The 13,529-nt window shown below is 39.4% G+C and overlaps 3 protein-coding genes across 5 annotated transcripts in view; all 3 read right to left on the bottom strand.

Annotated features, from left to right (window-relative positions):
- Positions 1-515: 515 nt before the first annotated feature.
- prkag3a (protein kinase, AMP-activated, gamma 3a non-catalytic subunit) lies at positions 516-3,871 on the bottom strand. 3 transcript variants are annotated; one of them, XM_046056899.1, is made up of 13 exons: positions 3,712-3,871; positions 3,531-3,570; positions 3,241-3,341; positions 3,032-3,113; positions 2,884-2,942; positions 2,507-2,567; positions 2,369-2,423; positions 2,119-2,245; positions 1,822-1,987; positions 1,653-1,690; positions 1,399-1,545; positions 1,191-1,284; positions 516-758 (listed from the first exon to the last, which is right to left on the bottom strand). In XM_046056899.1, the coding sequence occupies exons 1-13, from the start codon at positions 3,727-3,729 to the stop codon at positions 745-747; spliced, it is 1,002 nt and encodes a 333-aa protein (XP_045912855.1). In that variant the 5' UTR covers positions 3,730-3,871; the 3' UTR covers positions 516-744. The 3 variants fall into 3 exon arrangements, with proteins under 3 accessions (XP_045912855.1, XP_045912848.1, XP_045912865.1); XM_046056892.1 differs by lacking the exon at positions 516-758 and having other exon boundaries at positions 811-1,284; XM_046056909.1 differs by lacking the exon at positions 516-758 and having other exon boundaries at positions 811-1,284; positions 2,522-2,567.
- A 1,022-nt stretch (positions 3,872-4,893) lies between these two features.
- Positions 4,894-8,667, bottom strand: cnppd1 (cyclin Pas1/PHO80 domain containing 1). The gene is made up of 8 exons (XM_046056882.1): positions 8,490-8,667; positions 7,845-7,947; positions 7,422-7,503; positions 7,216-7,336; positions 6,949-7,077; positions 6,799-6,860; positions 6,522-6,639; positions 4,894-6,294 (listed from the first exon to the last, which is right to left on the bottom strand). The coding sequence occupies exons 1-8, from the start codon at positions 8,550-8,552 to the stop codon at positions 5,647-5,649; spliced, it is 1,326 nt and encodes a 441-aa protein (XP_045912838.1). The 5' UTR covers positions 8,553-8,667; the 3' UTR covers positions 4,894-5,646.
- Positions 8,668-9,337: 670 nt separating this feature from the next.
- The window catches only part of LOC123975387 (ATP-binding cassette sub-family B member 6-like), a 9,844-nt gene continuing 5,652 nt past the window's right edge, over positions 9,338-13,529 (bottom strand). The window contains exons 13-19 of the mRNA XM_046056847.1: positions 12,073-12,130; positions 11,836-11,940; positions 11,361-11,535; positions 11,056-11,168; positions 10,873-10,967; positions 10,679-10,747; positions 9,338-10,572 (exon numbers count right to left, since the gene is read on the bottom strand). Of these exons, the coding sequence (XP_045912803.1) occupies positions 10,413-10,572; positions 10,679-10,747; positions 10,873-10,967; positions 11,056-11,168; positions 11,361-11,535; positions 11,836-11,940; positions 12,073-12,130 (775 nt within the window). The 3' untranslated portion in view covers positions 9,338-10,412. The remainder of the gene's footprint in view (positions 10,573-10,678; positions 10,748-10,872; positions 10,968-11,055; positions 11,169-11,360; positions 11,536-11,835; positions 11,941-12,072; positions 12,131-13,529) is intronic.

The following is a 13,529-nucleotide window of genomic DNA, read 5'->3' as shown; positions in this document are numbered from 1 at the left end:
ATAACTTCATATTTAATATAGTGATTTATAATTTTTATTTAAATTTGATTACATACATTTTATGGATTTTATGTCAGGTAAGCTTATTTTACTTGGAAGGCAATCTCAACTTCCGGCCTCATCCTTAATAATTTCTGGCAACTTGATGTACCAATGACACAGATAGGCGGACGGATCACAAGGCCCGTCACGGATGTGAAAAAAAATACTGTCACGTGTTTCCTTGTTTACCGTATAGGGGTTAAAGCCCAAGCGTACCACCGTGTGGTTAGAGGAAAGTGCTGCATGCATTAAATGTTGCATAAGCTCTCTTTCCAACATGACCAACCTCCCACCACCAGTGCTGCTTCTACTACTCCAACTACTATAACTGATCATCTATACCGTGTATATTTTGATGGGACTATAGCCTATGTGTGTTACATTTTTATTCTTATTTTGTAAACTCTTCTGTAGAAGCACAAGTCAGCCATAGTCCACTTACTGCATTTCTCCAAGAAATGTACACACACAAGCCAGTTTGATACAAATGTTTAATTCAGAGGTATATAGCATTGAGTAAACATATATTGATCAATTTGATCAAATTCAGCCAATATGGACATTTTTCTAGAGACCTAGAAGGTCAGCTCACTCTGTCCATTATTGCTTCTTGAAGACAGCACATAGATTGGGGAATACATGTTAATGTAAACAGCAGCACACCCAGGGATTTTTCCTTCCACTTGTGATCCCTCACTTCAGTCACATGTTGATTCCTGAAAGACATAAACAAAAATTACTATCATTCCACTCAGCCACTATCATGAGTATCCTCAAAAACACATGGATTGCCTGTGCTTGCAAAGCATCAGTCAAGCAACCGGTGCTGTGTGAGTGAGAGCACGTGCATGTCTGTGTGTTTGTGTGTGAGATTTGGTCACTTGCACATAACAATGGAGCGAATCTAAAAGCAGGGTTTGGTTTTTTTAAATTTTATTATTGCGCTGAGAAACACAGGAAAAGCTGATTGTGGGGTCAAGATCTCTGGATACTGGTGACCAGACAACAGCGTGGGAGGGGGTTGTAGGTGGGATGGACTCCAGAGCCTACCTGGCTGGGTACAAGGCCAGGACTCAAGCCTACACAGTTGGTAAAGGAAGGAAGGGGATGCTCTGTCCCTTGGTGCTAGGACAAAAGGGCGTCAATACCTGCAGGTGTTAAGACCATAGCCTGCAGCAGGTCAGACAGAGAGATGATGCCCTTCACCATGTCAGCCCTGTCCACCAGGACCAGCCGATGGACCTGGGATAAGAAGAAAAATTATATTATATATATATTATCCTGTATTTCTCTTGATTTATAACTTGATTTTTTGAACTCTTGAAGAGACCAAACTGTTTCAAACTAAATATCTACCTCAGCTTTGACTATACGGTCGATGATGGTTTCCAAGGTTTCGTCAGGGTAGCACTTGATTACTCCCTCAGCAAAACATCTGCGCCTGTGAATGGCCTCCTGCATAGTCATGTCCAGATTGTTGTAAGTCTTTTGGGCTGCTAGATTCTGCCGTGGAGCAAACACAGATACCCCAGTGTCCGAGCAGGTGTCAGCAAAAACGGCACAAGAAATTCAATTTCTTGAATGAAATCTTGCTTATATGTAGTACTTACAATCACATCAAATCTTGAATAGAGTGCCACCACTTTGCCTGAGAAAACAAATTGTTGGATGCTGTAATATAGAGTTTGGATCCTTTCTTCAATGCATTTCCACCATACTACTACTACAACTACACCAGTACTACTAAGTACAACATTATGAAAACAAATTAAAGTATACCATGTTTATCCACCACTGGTAGGGCAGACACCCGCCTTTCCACAAAAACGGAGAGGGCATCATAAAGTGTAGCTGTTTGCTGAATAGTGGCGATGTTACTGAAAGTTCCGATCCCAAGATCCTGGATCTGCCTTCGAACGAATGCAGGCGTGGGAACTTTTTTCCCCTGAAGACACCCAAACAACACAGTAGAAGAACACTGAGTCCTTTATTCATGGTAAGGTTATGACAAACATAAACATCAGATATAAATGGAAGTAAATCACATGCTTAACATCTGAGTTAAAGCTTGCTCACAAATATATGGAGGAACTTGAGGATTCTTTTGTGGGTCAGAATGTGCAAGACATTTCCAGACTCTGGGTCGATGACTGGCAGCCTGTGGATCTTATATTTAAGTAACGAATAGATGGCATCAAAGAGCCTAAGAGGAAAGAGTAGAAGAAACAAAAGAGGAATTCACTGCCTTTCCGGATAGACAGTTGACTGGAATGTAAACAGTTAAAAGTAGGTAATCAAAGATTACATCTGAGTTGTGCGCACTCACCTGGCCTTAGGAGAAATACTAATGAGGAAGCGATTGGAAGACTGCAAGTAGACATCTAGACAGAAGAAGAGAGAGAGCAGCTCTAAATTCATAGAGATGTGTACGCATAGATGGCATTGATCTATGTGGCGTATTTACTTTGAAATGAATCACCTCTCCATGTCTCAATCTTGTGGCTCTCCAGCTCATACATTTGAACCTTCAGAGGGAGACCCCAATGACAAGTTATGAGTCAATAATTACAGATCAAGGACAGGTCAAATCAAAAAACTGCAACCCCCTAAAATCTTCTGTCTGATGTGGGGGATGCACACTGTGTTGTACTGCCAGCATTGCGGTGGCTCATGTCTAGAATATTCTGGCTGTGCTGATCAAATAACATTGCTTAACTGCCATCTCTGGCTTCTAATAAAAACATGTGGTGCCAAATGATAATCTTTGAAATCTATGCAGTACAAGTGTGGGGAAAGTAACTCCACAAAAACGAAGCTAAACTGCAATGTATTCATGCTCACCAAAGGGGACTTGTAATAGCAATGGAGGATGTTGATGAAATCTGTAATAGTGAGCATACCTGCAAGAGAAAAGTGTTTATGTTCTCATTATAATAATTCCCAGTGACCGATACTTCACTTTGGCTATGCAGTCAATCCTTTGTCTTACCCACAAATCTCTGTAACTTGCTGTCCCATAAAGGCGCAGCCCTCAAGCCATTTGCCACCAGTGCAAAAAAGGCCTTTTTCACCTTTGGAAGTAATAAATTCAGTCAGTGAGAGAAAACATCAATGGCGATTCAAGCTTCTGTGTATTATAGTATGTGACACTGGACACAGTCTTGTTTTTATGTTCCCATTGGAAAGCTGCAGTCTTACTTGTAGTGTGGTATCAAATATGACCAGTTTACAGCTGGTTGGAATGGCATCATAGCAGCTGTGACTTTTCATGAAATTCATGTAGACTGTGGCATCAGCCTCTGGGAGAAATCACACATTATACCACATATTACAACAGCTAATCACACTACCTGAGTACAGACCTATCGGCAAATGCATGGTTCCAAACAAGCATGGGATCCATGTGCTTGCCTGTGTACATATAACCCTACTTAATATTTACAAAGACAGATCAAAACACACATGTATGACAATTATTAAAATAGTACCTTGCTTCTGTATTTCCTGCTTCTTTTCTGGGAATGACATCTACAACAGAGCAGGCGAAACATTCTCCATGACGTTGTCAAAATAGTTCCACAATCCACAAGTATCCTCATTTCCAATAATAGTTTAAACTCCACAAACGTGTTCCCCTAAGTTATATTCATTCCAAAAGTAACATTTCACCTGTGAGGGAGGCTCCATGATTCTGTTGTGTGTCCATGAAAAAGTTGTTTTCAAAGCTGCACGCTCAAACTGTTGGTGACTCTGCTCAGTTTGTTACCCTTTCTTACAAAGCAGTTGGGTCTATATTTGGTAACTGTCAAGTGGTATATGTCAGGAAGGGGCTCAGGGGAGGGGTAAAAGAAGAAGGCACAGGCTCAGGAGGAGGGACATTCCAGCCCAAACCAGACATCTGCTTGCCTTATCTGTAACACACATGCAACATCACCTTCCCTGTATGGTTGTTTAAAGGAATGTATTTGGCTTTAAGTGATTTTCCCTGCCACTCATTTGCCACCGTTTATTGGCTGCAGCACACAAAAGGTGGAACTTCTGGCATAGAATTAACCGTTAAGACTTTTTATAAATCTGGCTTATATGATTTATCAAGGCCCATAAAGAGGGTACAATTTCTGCTAATAATATGGCATGAACTCTTTGTCTATAAAAAGTAACAAATGTCACAAAGAAATTCTTTATTAGTTCTTTTTTTTTTTTACATTTGTACAATATTTGCATTTTACACCATGTACAAAATGTATCAACACCGTGCTTTAAAGTGTATCAAATTCAGATGCTCAGAGCAATTTGTCAAAAGGTTTAATCACAAAGTAAATGTCCTGGGGACCGTGTGTGACTGTGTACATAAAAAGTGATCCATTCTGTAAATTTTTTTAATCCTGTATGTGCAAGTCACTTGACAATGCTGTAATGGTGGAGTGAAATGTCCTTTAGCAATGAAAATGGAGCCAGATGTGCAAATTCCAGACCGCATCAACAAAGAAGCACTGCTGTTTGCCTTTAACGTGTCACATTCAAAATGTTCACTTTACAAACACCAACCAAAATATCATGAAACCCCAGGAGTCCCTTATTTTTATACAGGCCTTCTTCTCCTTGGAGAATTGGAAACGTATATGTTAATCTCTTAAATTTGGCTACCCTGTTATAGAAAAATGACTTTGATGTTTTATGTTACATACAATCCAGCGATTTTTCATAAGATTTTTCTAGAAAAGGACCAGATAACAGAAGTTGATGTTTGTGATTTCTGTGGTCAGTGACAGTTGAGGTATGGAGACTGAGAGTCTGCATGCAAACAGTCTCATTTCTTCGATGCTTTCTCCTGAATAAAAAAGGGGAAAGTTTACAAGAACAGGAGACAATTTATTTCACAAACAACTAAACAAAAACTCTCTGGTGTACAAAATCAGTGCTTGCTGTATGTGTATGGCCAATATCTGGTGTAAAGCTCCTTATACACAAATGAAAAATATATGTAACACTAAGCAAATATGAATAAGCCAAAATTTAGAAGCCAACTGGTTTAGTCCCTTCTATTCACAGAGCGCAATCATAACAAAAAAAAACTTACTGTGAAACCTTCAGATATGCTGTGAAACCTCCACATACAGGCAAACCTACCAAGTAGCAAGCAGCTGTGATAAAATAACTCCAAACACAATCCTTAAACGGGTCTTGCATCACCATCTGATAGGACTTTCAAACAAATATAAATGTGGGAAGCAGTATAAATGTTTGGTTGAAGCCAAGAAAACAAACACATCAAATTATCTTCAAATTCCTTGTGAACTTCTCTGCATTGTAAATCAAGTTACAGAGCATTAACTGAACACTATGGCATTTTACTCATGGCAAATGTGTTCTGCATTAGTGAACTATCAGTGACCTCACACCTATCAAACTCTCACCACGCCTGAAAAGTGCCTAATTACTCTTGCCTTTGCACTTGTATTCTGGATCCGGAAAAGTAAACAAACAAACAAACAAAAAAATAATAATATATGACTTGAAGTGGTAGATGAGTCATGAAGACAATGCTGGTTTCATTTCCAGAGTCCATTACTACAGGCTGACAGGACACGGGTTTGCCGGCCTCTAGCCGGGCATGAGCAGAGCTTGGGCTTTGTCGACAGGTAACATGGACTTTGGTTGGCAGGGTCCCAACTGCACAGGGGGAAACACCCCTAGGCGAGAGTTCAGACTTGGTTCCACCCCTCCAAGGAGGCTGGGGGCCAGCCATGGTGAATGACGCTGATTGTTATCAAGGGGGCCATGAGTGAAGACTGTTGAGGTGTTTCTGAGCCCGCACTGAAGAGGAGGGAGGGATGCAAGACAGCCAGGACAGAAGAAGGAGGCAGGAGACCAGGTTTGGGGATCTTCCATCTCAGAATTTGTTTCAGGGTGTATGTGACCCATTGAGGCAAGGAGGGAGCCCCAGAGACACAATATTGATGTCTGTGAGGAAGCCGATGGGGGACTTTGTGAGTGGTGCTGGCCGATTCCAAGTGTACCCGTCTGATGGTTCAGACTCTTGTTGGCCAGAACAAAACAGGGGAGGTTCTGGGCTGCAGACGGAGCTTCTGAGTTCAGGTCGGAGGTCGGAAGGTGGTCTGGGCTAATCTCAGCTGGAGGTGGAAGCAGGCAGTGGCCGCTTCTGGAGAGACTGAGCTGGTGCAGCACAGCGCTGGTGGCAATAAGGCCAGCCACACTGGTCAGATAGACAAGGCCGAGCATACAGGATACCTGGAAATAAAATTAGTTCAAAACTGATGACCAAACCTAATACCTTAACAATTCTAATAACTAATTCCTCTTTTAGAATTTTGACTTTATTGTTGTTAAAATGTTTGTTATACAAGTTATAAACATAGAACAAAACAAGACATAAAAAAAAATAAAAGAATACACCCGACATATCCCGAGCATATAAATATTCTTTCAGCTCCATTCAACTCAAACCCACTTCTCACCTTGGTAAAGTGCTGGTAGATGGCTGTGAGGGCTTGACTCCACGCTGACTGCTCCAGCAGCACACAGAGGTCGGTGTAGGTGAACCAGCCACGTTTCATCCCCTGTCGCTCTGCAATGCTGGGGATACAGAGCCAGAAATACTTTTTCACACAAAGTGGTAGTGGAAGTAATGTAAGTGGGCTCGGCTGACTCTTGAAAAGACATTTTTAGGGATGAATATTTCTTACAGACACTGTATTTTGGTCTAGTGCAATTTGAACATAGCGGACCACCAACCTGGTTTCCAGTTGACTTAGTATATCAAATAAGTCATTTGGCTCTGTGAAGAGGCTCCACTCCTAGAAAATAGGACACAAGGATTAGGACAAAGAACTTGAACCAAACATGCATGTAAGCACATATGACATGCAATGCACACACACTTACAATGGCGTTCAAGAAGTTCATCTCCAGGTTGTTGACAGTTTTCACGTCCAGCTTTCCAGCTGCTCCCCACTCATCATTGAAAACTTCTTCTTCCTCGCCTTCATCATACAGGTACTTGCTGGCAACCATCTAATGTGAGCGAGAGATCGGTGCGTTTGTCAGTGCAATGTTATACTAGTTTTATGAATCACAGAAAACAGCAGTATAGGCCAACATACTAGAAATAGCACTGACATTTAGAATGACATTTGAACTCAACACACATACCATGGAGATCAGGAAGAGGTCAGAGGAAGAGATCTTTTGTAGGTACTCAGGATTTCTATGTCGGAGCCTTTCTATGTAAACTAGAGCCAGCATCATGGCACATGGAGAGATGCAAGCCTCCCTGAAGCAAGACATAGGTAAGTGTTTAGATGTATGGCTGGTAGTGGTACATGCTATTCCTGTAAGAAGGTATAATCTACGCATACCTGGAAACATGAGCAGCATACTTCTTCTGTAGTTTTCGTATTGGGCTTGGGGCAGACTTCTGGAAAATTTCAACAGCAATATCTGGAAGTACAGAGATTAAAAAGACAAAAGTCAACTCATGTGATTTCATCTACTTGTTTTTAAATTTATCAGAATCTGATTTAGTTTTATTGCCAAGTAGGTTTACACATACAAGGACTTAGGTAGGTATATAATAGGTAGAAAAATATAAGAAAGATAAACATAGAGTAAGAGCTTCTTCTTCTGTATATGTAACATGTAAGTTTCATACTGGCACAACATTTTTAATACAACACAAAAATAATCTTATCCAAAAAGACTGTACATCAAGTATTTGTTATGAAGGTGTGCCGGGGAGGAGCGTATATCTTTCTACTAACCTAATTTAAACGTTAACTTACCCGTAACAGGACAAGAAAGGGCATCTAAAGAAACGTCTTTGTCCAGGCCATAATACAGTCGCTTTCTCACTCGTTCAGTCAACTTCTGGTGTCCAGGAAGAAACTGTAAAAACACTAACATTAGCTAGCTATAACTTAGTAGTTTTGGGGAACTATGTTAGCTAACGTTAACTTAAGTTGAACAGCAATAAGTATAAAACACAGTTACCTATAAATCCTTAGCACTGACTTTATTTACATGCACATAGAAAATGCTTCCATCAACACTAACATTTGTTTATCGTTTACAGCAACCGTGTTACCCATATACAACGTTAGCTAAGCTAACGTTAGGCCTGTAACTGCCCAACGGAGAGCGAGCGTAAAATGAGTGATAATCTACTAACGTTAGCGTTAGCTAACTAGCTATATGAGCTAGCGTTACTCATGATAAAGTTTCTTTAATTTATACATTTTAAACGACACACAGTCGTACGGGTAACTTGGCTAGATCGTAGCTACGTAATGCCACCGACCAGCATATTCAGACAAGGGATCCGATTTTAACGTCAGTAAACTTAGCTAACGCGCCTAGCTTCCGTACTTTGTTGACCAAGTGTGGTCTTTGCGTAAGTTAGACTGCATATAAAAAGCTCAACAACATACCGTGAACTCCTGGAAGTCCGAAAACTGAAAAGTCTTCTCGTTAAACAGAGCGTCGAAATCCATATCTACTATAGATTAAACATTAGTCTGCCGAACGTTGAAAAGACGACTGCTTGGCCTGGCCCCCGCCTTAGCTCAGCTAGCAACACAACCTGACCGGGGACAGTCAGTGACGACCGAAGCCTCCAGCTGTTTATCCACACAAATACAGATGCTGCTGGGGCCGGGAGGGGCCGCGCTGTACAGCAGTTACAATTGGCCAAATGATGTATTAATGTTTTCACGTACTGATCATGTTTCTTAGCAGGATCAAAAGTTTTATTGATGAAGGACATCAGATGCTGTTACGATGATGAAATCTGAGCAACATCAGAAGTGAATACCGGTTAAATATTAATAGGGAGAATGTATTTCCCTAGTGAAACAAAACATGTACTGACACGTGCTGCTAACATTTTTCACTCATCCATGAACTTAATAATTTGATACCATACATTAAACTATTTTGTTGGGCCTTGCATTATGAAACACCATTAGAAAATAACTGAACAGGGGAGCATTCAAAAGCTTATCAAAAATATAAACTGTTAACCCAGCTGTGAATCACAGTTAACCACAAATTCATAACTGTCATTGACATCAAGCTGTTACAGCACACACAAATACAATACGGTAAGTTCACCTATTGGTATTGCATCATAGCTGGCCTCAATTATTATGGCTGTAAAGACTCAATAAAAATGCAGAACTAAGTAATGGAAAATGGACATATAATTTAGTTGGGACATAGGTTAAGTTAGTTTAGGAATGACTCATGTCCCTACCAATAATATCCAACAACTACTGAATTGTCCTTAGCAATCATTTTAATCAAAACAATTAAATTCAAATTTGCAGCGTTAACAGGGTGTTTTATGTCACCTTAAGAAATTCATACTCCAAATTTGCTTCTTTTCTCTGGTAATTAGCTAAAAAAAACTGTAGTGTTTTAAAATCAAATAAAAGGAATAAGGATATATTTTAAATCTGAAAATTGATTTTACAGATTGGAACAAAAGTATTTTATTTTAGTCCAAGATGAAACTAAATATTTACAACAGGTAATAATCATCAACAGTACCTTTTGTGATTGTAAAAAAAAAAAAAAATTCCTCTTCAGAAATTGTGTATGACTGTATATATTTATATATTATTATGATAATGGTGGGTATGAATTCTGCATGTTCCATTGAATTTGATGGCATATCTTTTTCAAGGCAGACTTGTTAATGCAGCAAAAGCACATATCTAACTGATAACCTGGTTCCAATATATTCAGGTAGCAAGTCAAAATGTCTGCCATGAGAAAGGTATATTGTCTTTAACTGCCAACAACAGGCAGACATGGATTTTGCAACTTTATGTGTACATCAGCCAATCTAAAAATCTTTTGCCTTAAGTATTCATTAATCCTTAACAATTTAGAAGACACAATAATCAGATGAGCAAACACACTCCGGTTTATCTTAACAATCAAAAGTATACAGTCTTACACATTTAAAAAACAACAACTTACACTTAATAAAAATAACTAATAACAGCAGAGCTCACAATGTAAAAAATAAAATAAAGATGACTATAATCTCTGACAACGTGTATACAAACCCAGTGTCATTTATATACTATTCAGCAGGAAACACAATCATTAGCCCCTCAATTCAACAAGATGCAGTTCTGAGGTGATAAGTGCTTTTTATAACCTGATTTCTTGCAACTCTTCCTTCTGTATCTTTAAATAATGTGTCAACAATTCTAAAAATAAATAACATTTTCATCTTGCTGAGTGTTGTATCATGTTAAAATCATCCATCAACTTTTTACAATTAGGAGGGGAATCAAAATGTAGAGTTCTTTTTTTTAGAAAAAACAAACAAAAAAATACATTCAGTGGCCATGGTACCCTGAAGAGGTTGATGGTGGCTGCAGTTTCTCAGACTTGCAGTCTTTGGCTTCTGTTTCTGAGGAGGAATCAGAATCCTGGATCTGCTGTTGGTTCATCCACATATCTGCATACAAGCCTCCCTTGAGCAGCAATTCATCATGTCTTGGATGGAGAGAAAGTGAGTCACTTGGAGTTCAATGAAAAAGGGAATGTACTATATGGTTGTCAGTGTGACATTGAGAACAATAAGTAAATGAGGGACACTTACTGTCCTTGTTCAGCAATCCGGCCATTACTTATAACCAGAATCTGGTCTGCTCCGATTATGGTGGACAACCTTTTATGTTAAAAAAAAAAATAAAGAGAGAAAGAGATTCACACATCTCATTAGATACAACCATTGGTTTCCTAAAACAAAGAACATTTCAAAAACTAAAAATCTACATTATGAGCATCTCTTACCTGTGAGCAACAACAACTGTTGTACGATTGGCACAGATTTTAGCCAGTGAGGCCTGGATGTTGCGTTCTGTCTGTGTGTCTAGTGCAGATGTGGCCTGTAGAGGAAATAAGAGCAAAAACTTTAGTTTCTGTTTTCAGTCAGCTTGGCCACTCAGATATCATTGCTACTTTTTGCAATCTCACCTCATCCAGCAGGATGATCTGTGGTGCTTTGAGGATAGTTCTGGCAATAGCCACCCTTTGCTTCTCTCCTCCACTCAGCTTCAGACCTCTTTCACCCACCTGCGTATCGTAACCTGCCAGGGAAAAATACAGGTAGGTGGTAAAACCAACGATCTTACAGTTACTCTGTGGCAGTCAGACGAACACTCATCACATTACTTTAAATGTCTACGATATACTAGACCAATCAGTAAAAAAAACAAAAAAACAAAACACAAATAACTCTATAAACTTTGAGAACACAGGAGTGTTAATCTATAGGTTACCTTCAGGGAAGGTCATGATTTTATCATGGATATCAGCAGCTACAGCAGCCTCCTCCACCTCCTGGTCAGTAGCAGAGATGCGGCCGTAGCGAATGTTATCCCGGATGGTGTCGTTGAAAAGCACAGTATCCTGGGGAACCACGCCGACATGAGCTCGCAGAGATTCCTGCTTTACCTGAGAAAAAAACCATGAAGACACAGTAATTACTAGTCCAGAGTATGCCCGTAAACACACACAGTCACATACAGCGATATTAAAGACATTGTAACTGGTGCTTTCATTGTTCTTGGTAATCTGAAGAGCAAAACAACAAGGGGCTAATTTATGTTTATAGCAGTTAGAACATGAAATAATGTCCAGTGTCTTATAATACATATGAGAGCTTTATAAAGTTGTAATGTTACATTTAATTGAATCAGTGTATCCCAGAGGCATTGCTTGAACTCTAAAATATTTCTGGTGACAAAAATGTACTTTTGATATATCCTGGCCATCAATGCTGATGCTGCCTCCCTGAACGTCATAGAAACGGAAGAGGAGTCGAATGATGGTGCTCTTCCCGGCGCCCGATGGTCCCACCTGGGGGGGGGGGGGGGGGGGGGGGGGGGGTGGGAGAGAGAGAGATTAACAGAAAATTATAATTGTACAGTCCTAACAGATGGCAGGCAGTTTAACTGTGTGAACGAGTAGAGAATTGCTCCTTAGATTCACCAGGGCAACTGTCTGTCCTGGAAGTACAGTGAAGGAAACATCCCGGAGAATCTCCTTCCTGTAAAACAGTAAAGAAATCTAAGAATGGAGTATTGTAAAATAAAACTTATTTCTCTACACGTTGGCTTACATCAACTTTAAGCAATCTTAGTTCTAATCAGGCATCTAAATCCAATGTGAACCAACCCATTTGCATAGCTGAAGTAAACATTCTCAAACTCCACTTTTCCCTGTTTGTAGAGGAAATTCCCAGCATTTACTTCATCTTTCACCTGCACAAGTGAACAAATATAGAGAATGTAAAATATAGATTATACTTATGAATGATGATTATAAAGTGAAAACACAGTCCAATCATTTGCCAGTTTCCAAAGTACCTCTTGCTCTTCTTCAAAAAGTTTGAACATGCTTTCCATGTCAATGAAAGATTTCTGGATCATTCTGCGGGAAAAAAATGAACAGGTAAGAACATTTAAGGCAGATGGATGCATTTCTAAGCTGTTTCTGCCTCTTCTTACCTGTAGTAGGTTCCAAACCAGTTGAGGGGGGTGTACAACTGGATGATGTAGGTACCAAAGAGAACAAAATCTCCAACCTATGATAAGAGGATTTTTTTTTATCAGTCATACTGAATGGATCAATACATATTAGCATTGTTATTCTTCATATTGTTATCAGTTAAACATATAATACATTTGAGCTTATTTCAAGACAGGGCAAGGCAAGTCATTTTAGAAGTGTTCGTTTACAACAGGTGGTTCTAGTAGAGATTGGAGAACATAGAATAACATAAGCAACATAAGCAAATTCAAAGAAACATTTTGGATTAATAATGACGTCGATAAATGGCAATTTCAGTATCATAAAAGATATGATGTAATCAGTACCATAAACTTTCCTTCAGTCACAAAGTAGGCACAGAGTAGGGAACCGGCCAGCAGGCCTGATCCGATGATGAGGTTCTGCGTTTGGTTGAGCAAGGCCAGGGACGCCTGGGTCTTCCACTCAGACACCTAAAAACAGGAGGAGTAAAGAACCGTTGCCTGCATGCTTGTATAGGCTGGTAACATATTTTAATACACATTTTATCAGCCTCCACATACAACTACTGACATGTAACAATAGGAGAGAGCAATACTGGGAACCACATCAGAAGACTAGTTCCTTCACTACTGCTTTTATAAATGCAGATTTGATGCTACCAAAATTATCTTCTAGTTTTAAACAATAACGCCCTGTACAGGTTTTCATGATCTGCTTGATGTAGACCAGATGTTCTTCATTTCAGCTTCCAAATTGTTCTTAGCTCCACTAAATTTTGTATTTTCTAAGCACTGCATTATAGCACAAAAAACAACTAGATAATACTGGGCATTAACACACACACACATATATATATATATATATATATATATATATATATATATATATATATATAGATATATAGATATATATTT

This window comes from Micropterus dolomieu, linkage group LG01 (assembly GCF_021292245.1).
Source record: "Micropterus dolomieu isolate WLL.071019.BEF.003 ecotype Adirondacks linkage group LG01, ASM2129224v1, whole genome shotgun sequence".
Classification (NCBI taxonomy): Eukaryota; Metazoa; Chordata; class Actinopteri; order Centrarchiformes; family Centrarchidae; genus Micropterus; species Micropterus dolomieu.
This window is presented reverse-complemented; position numbering and strand designations above follow the sequence as displayed.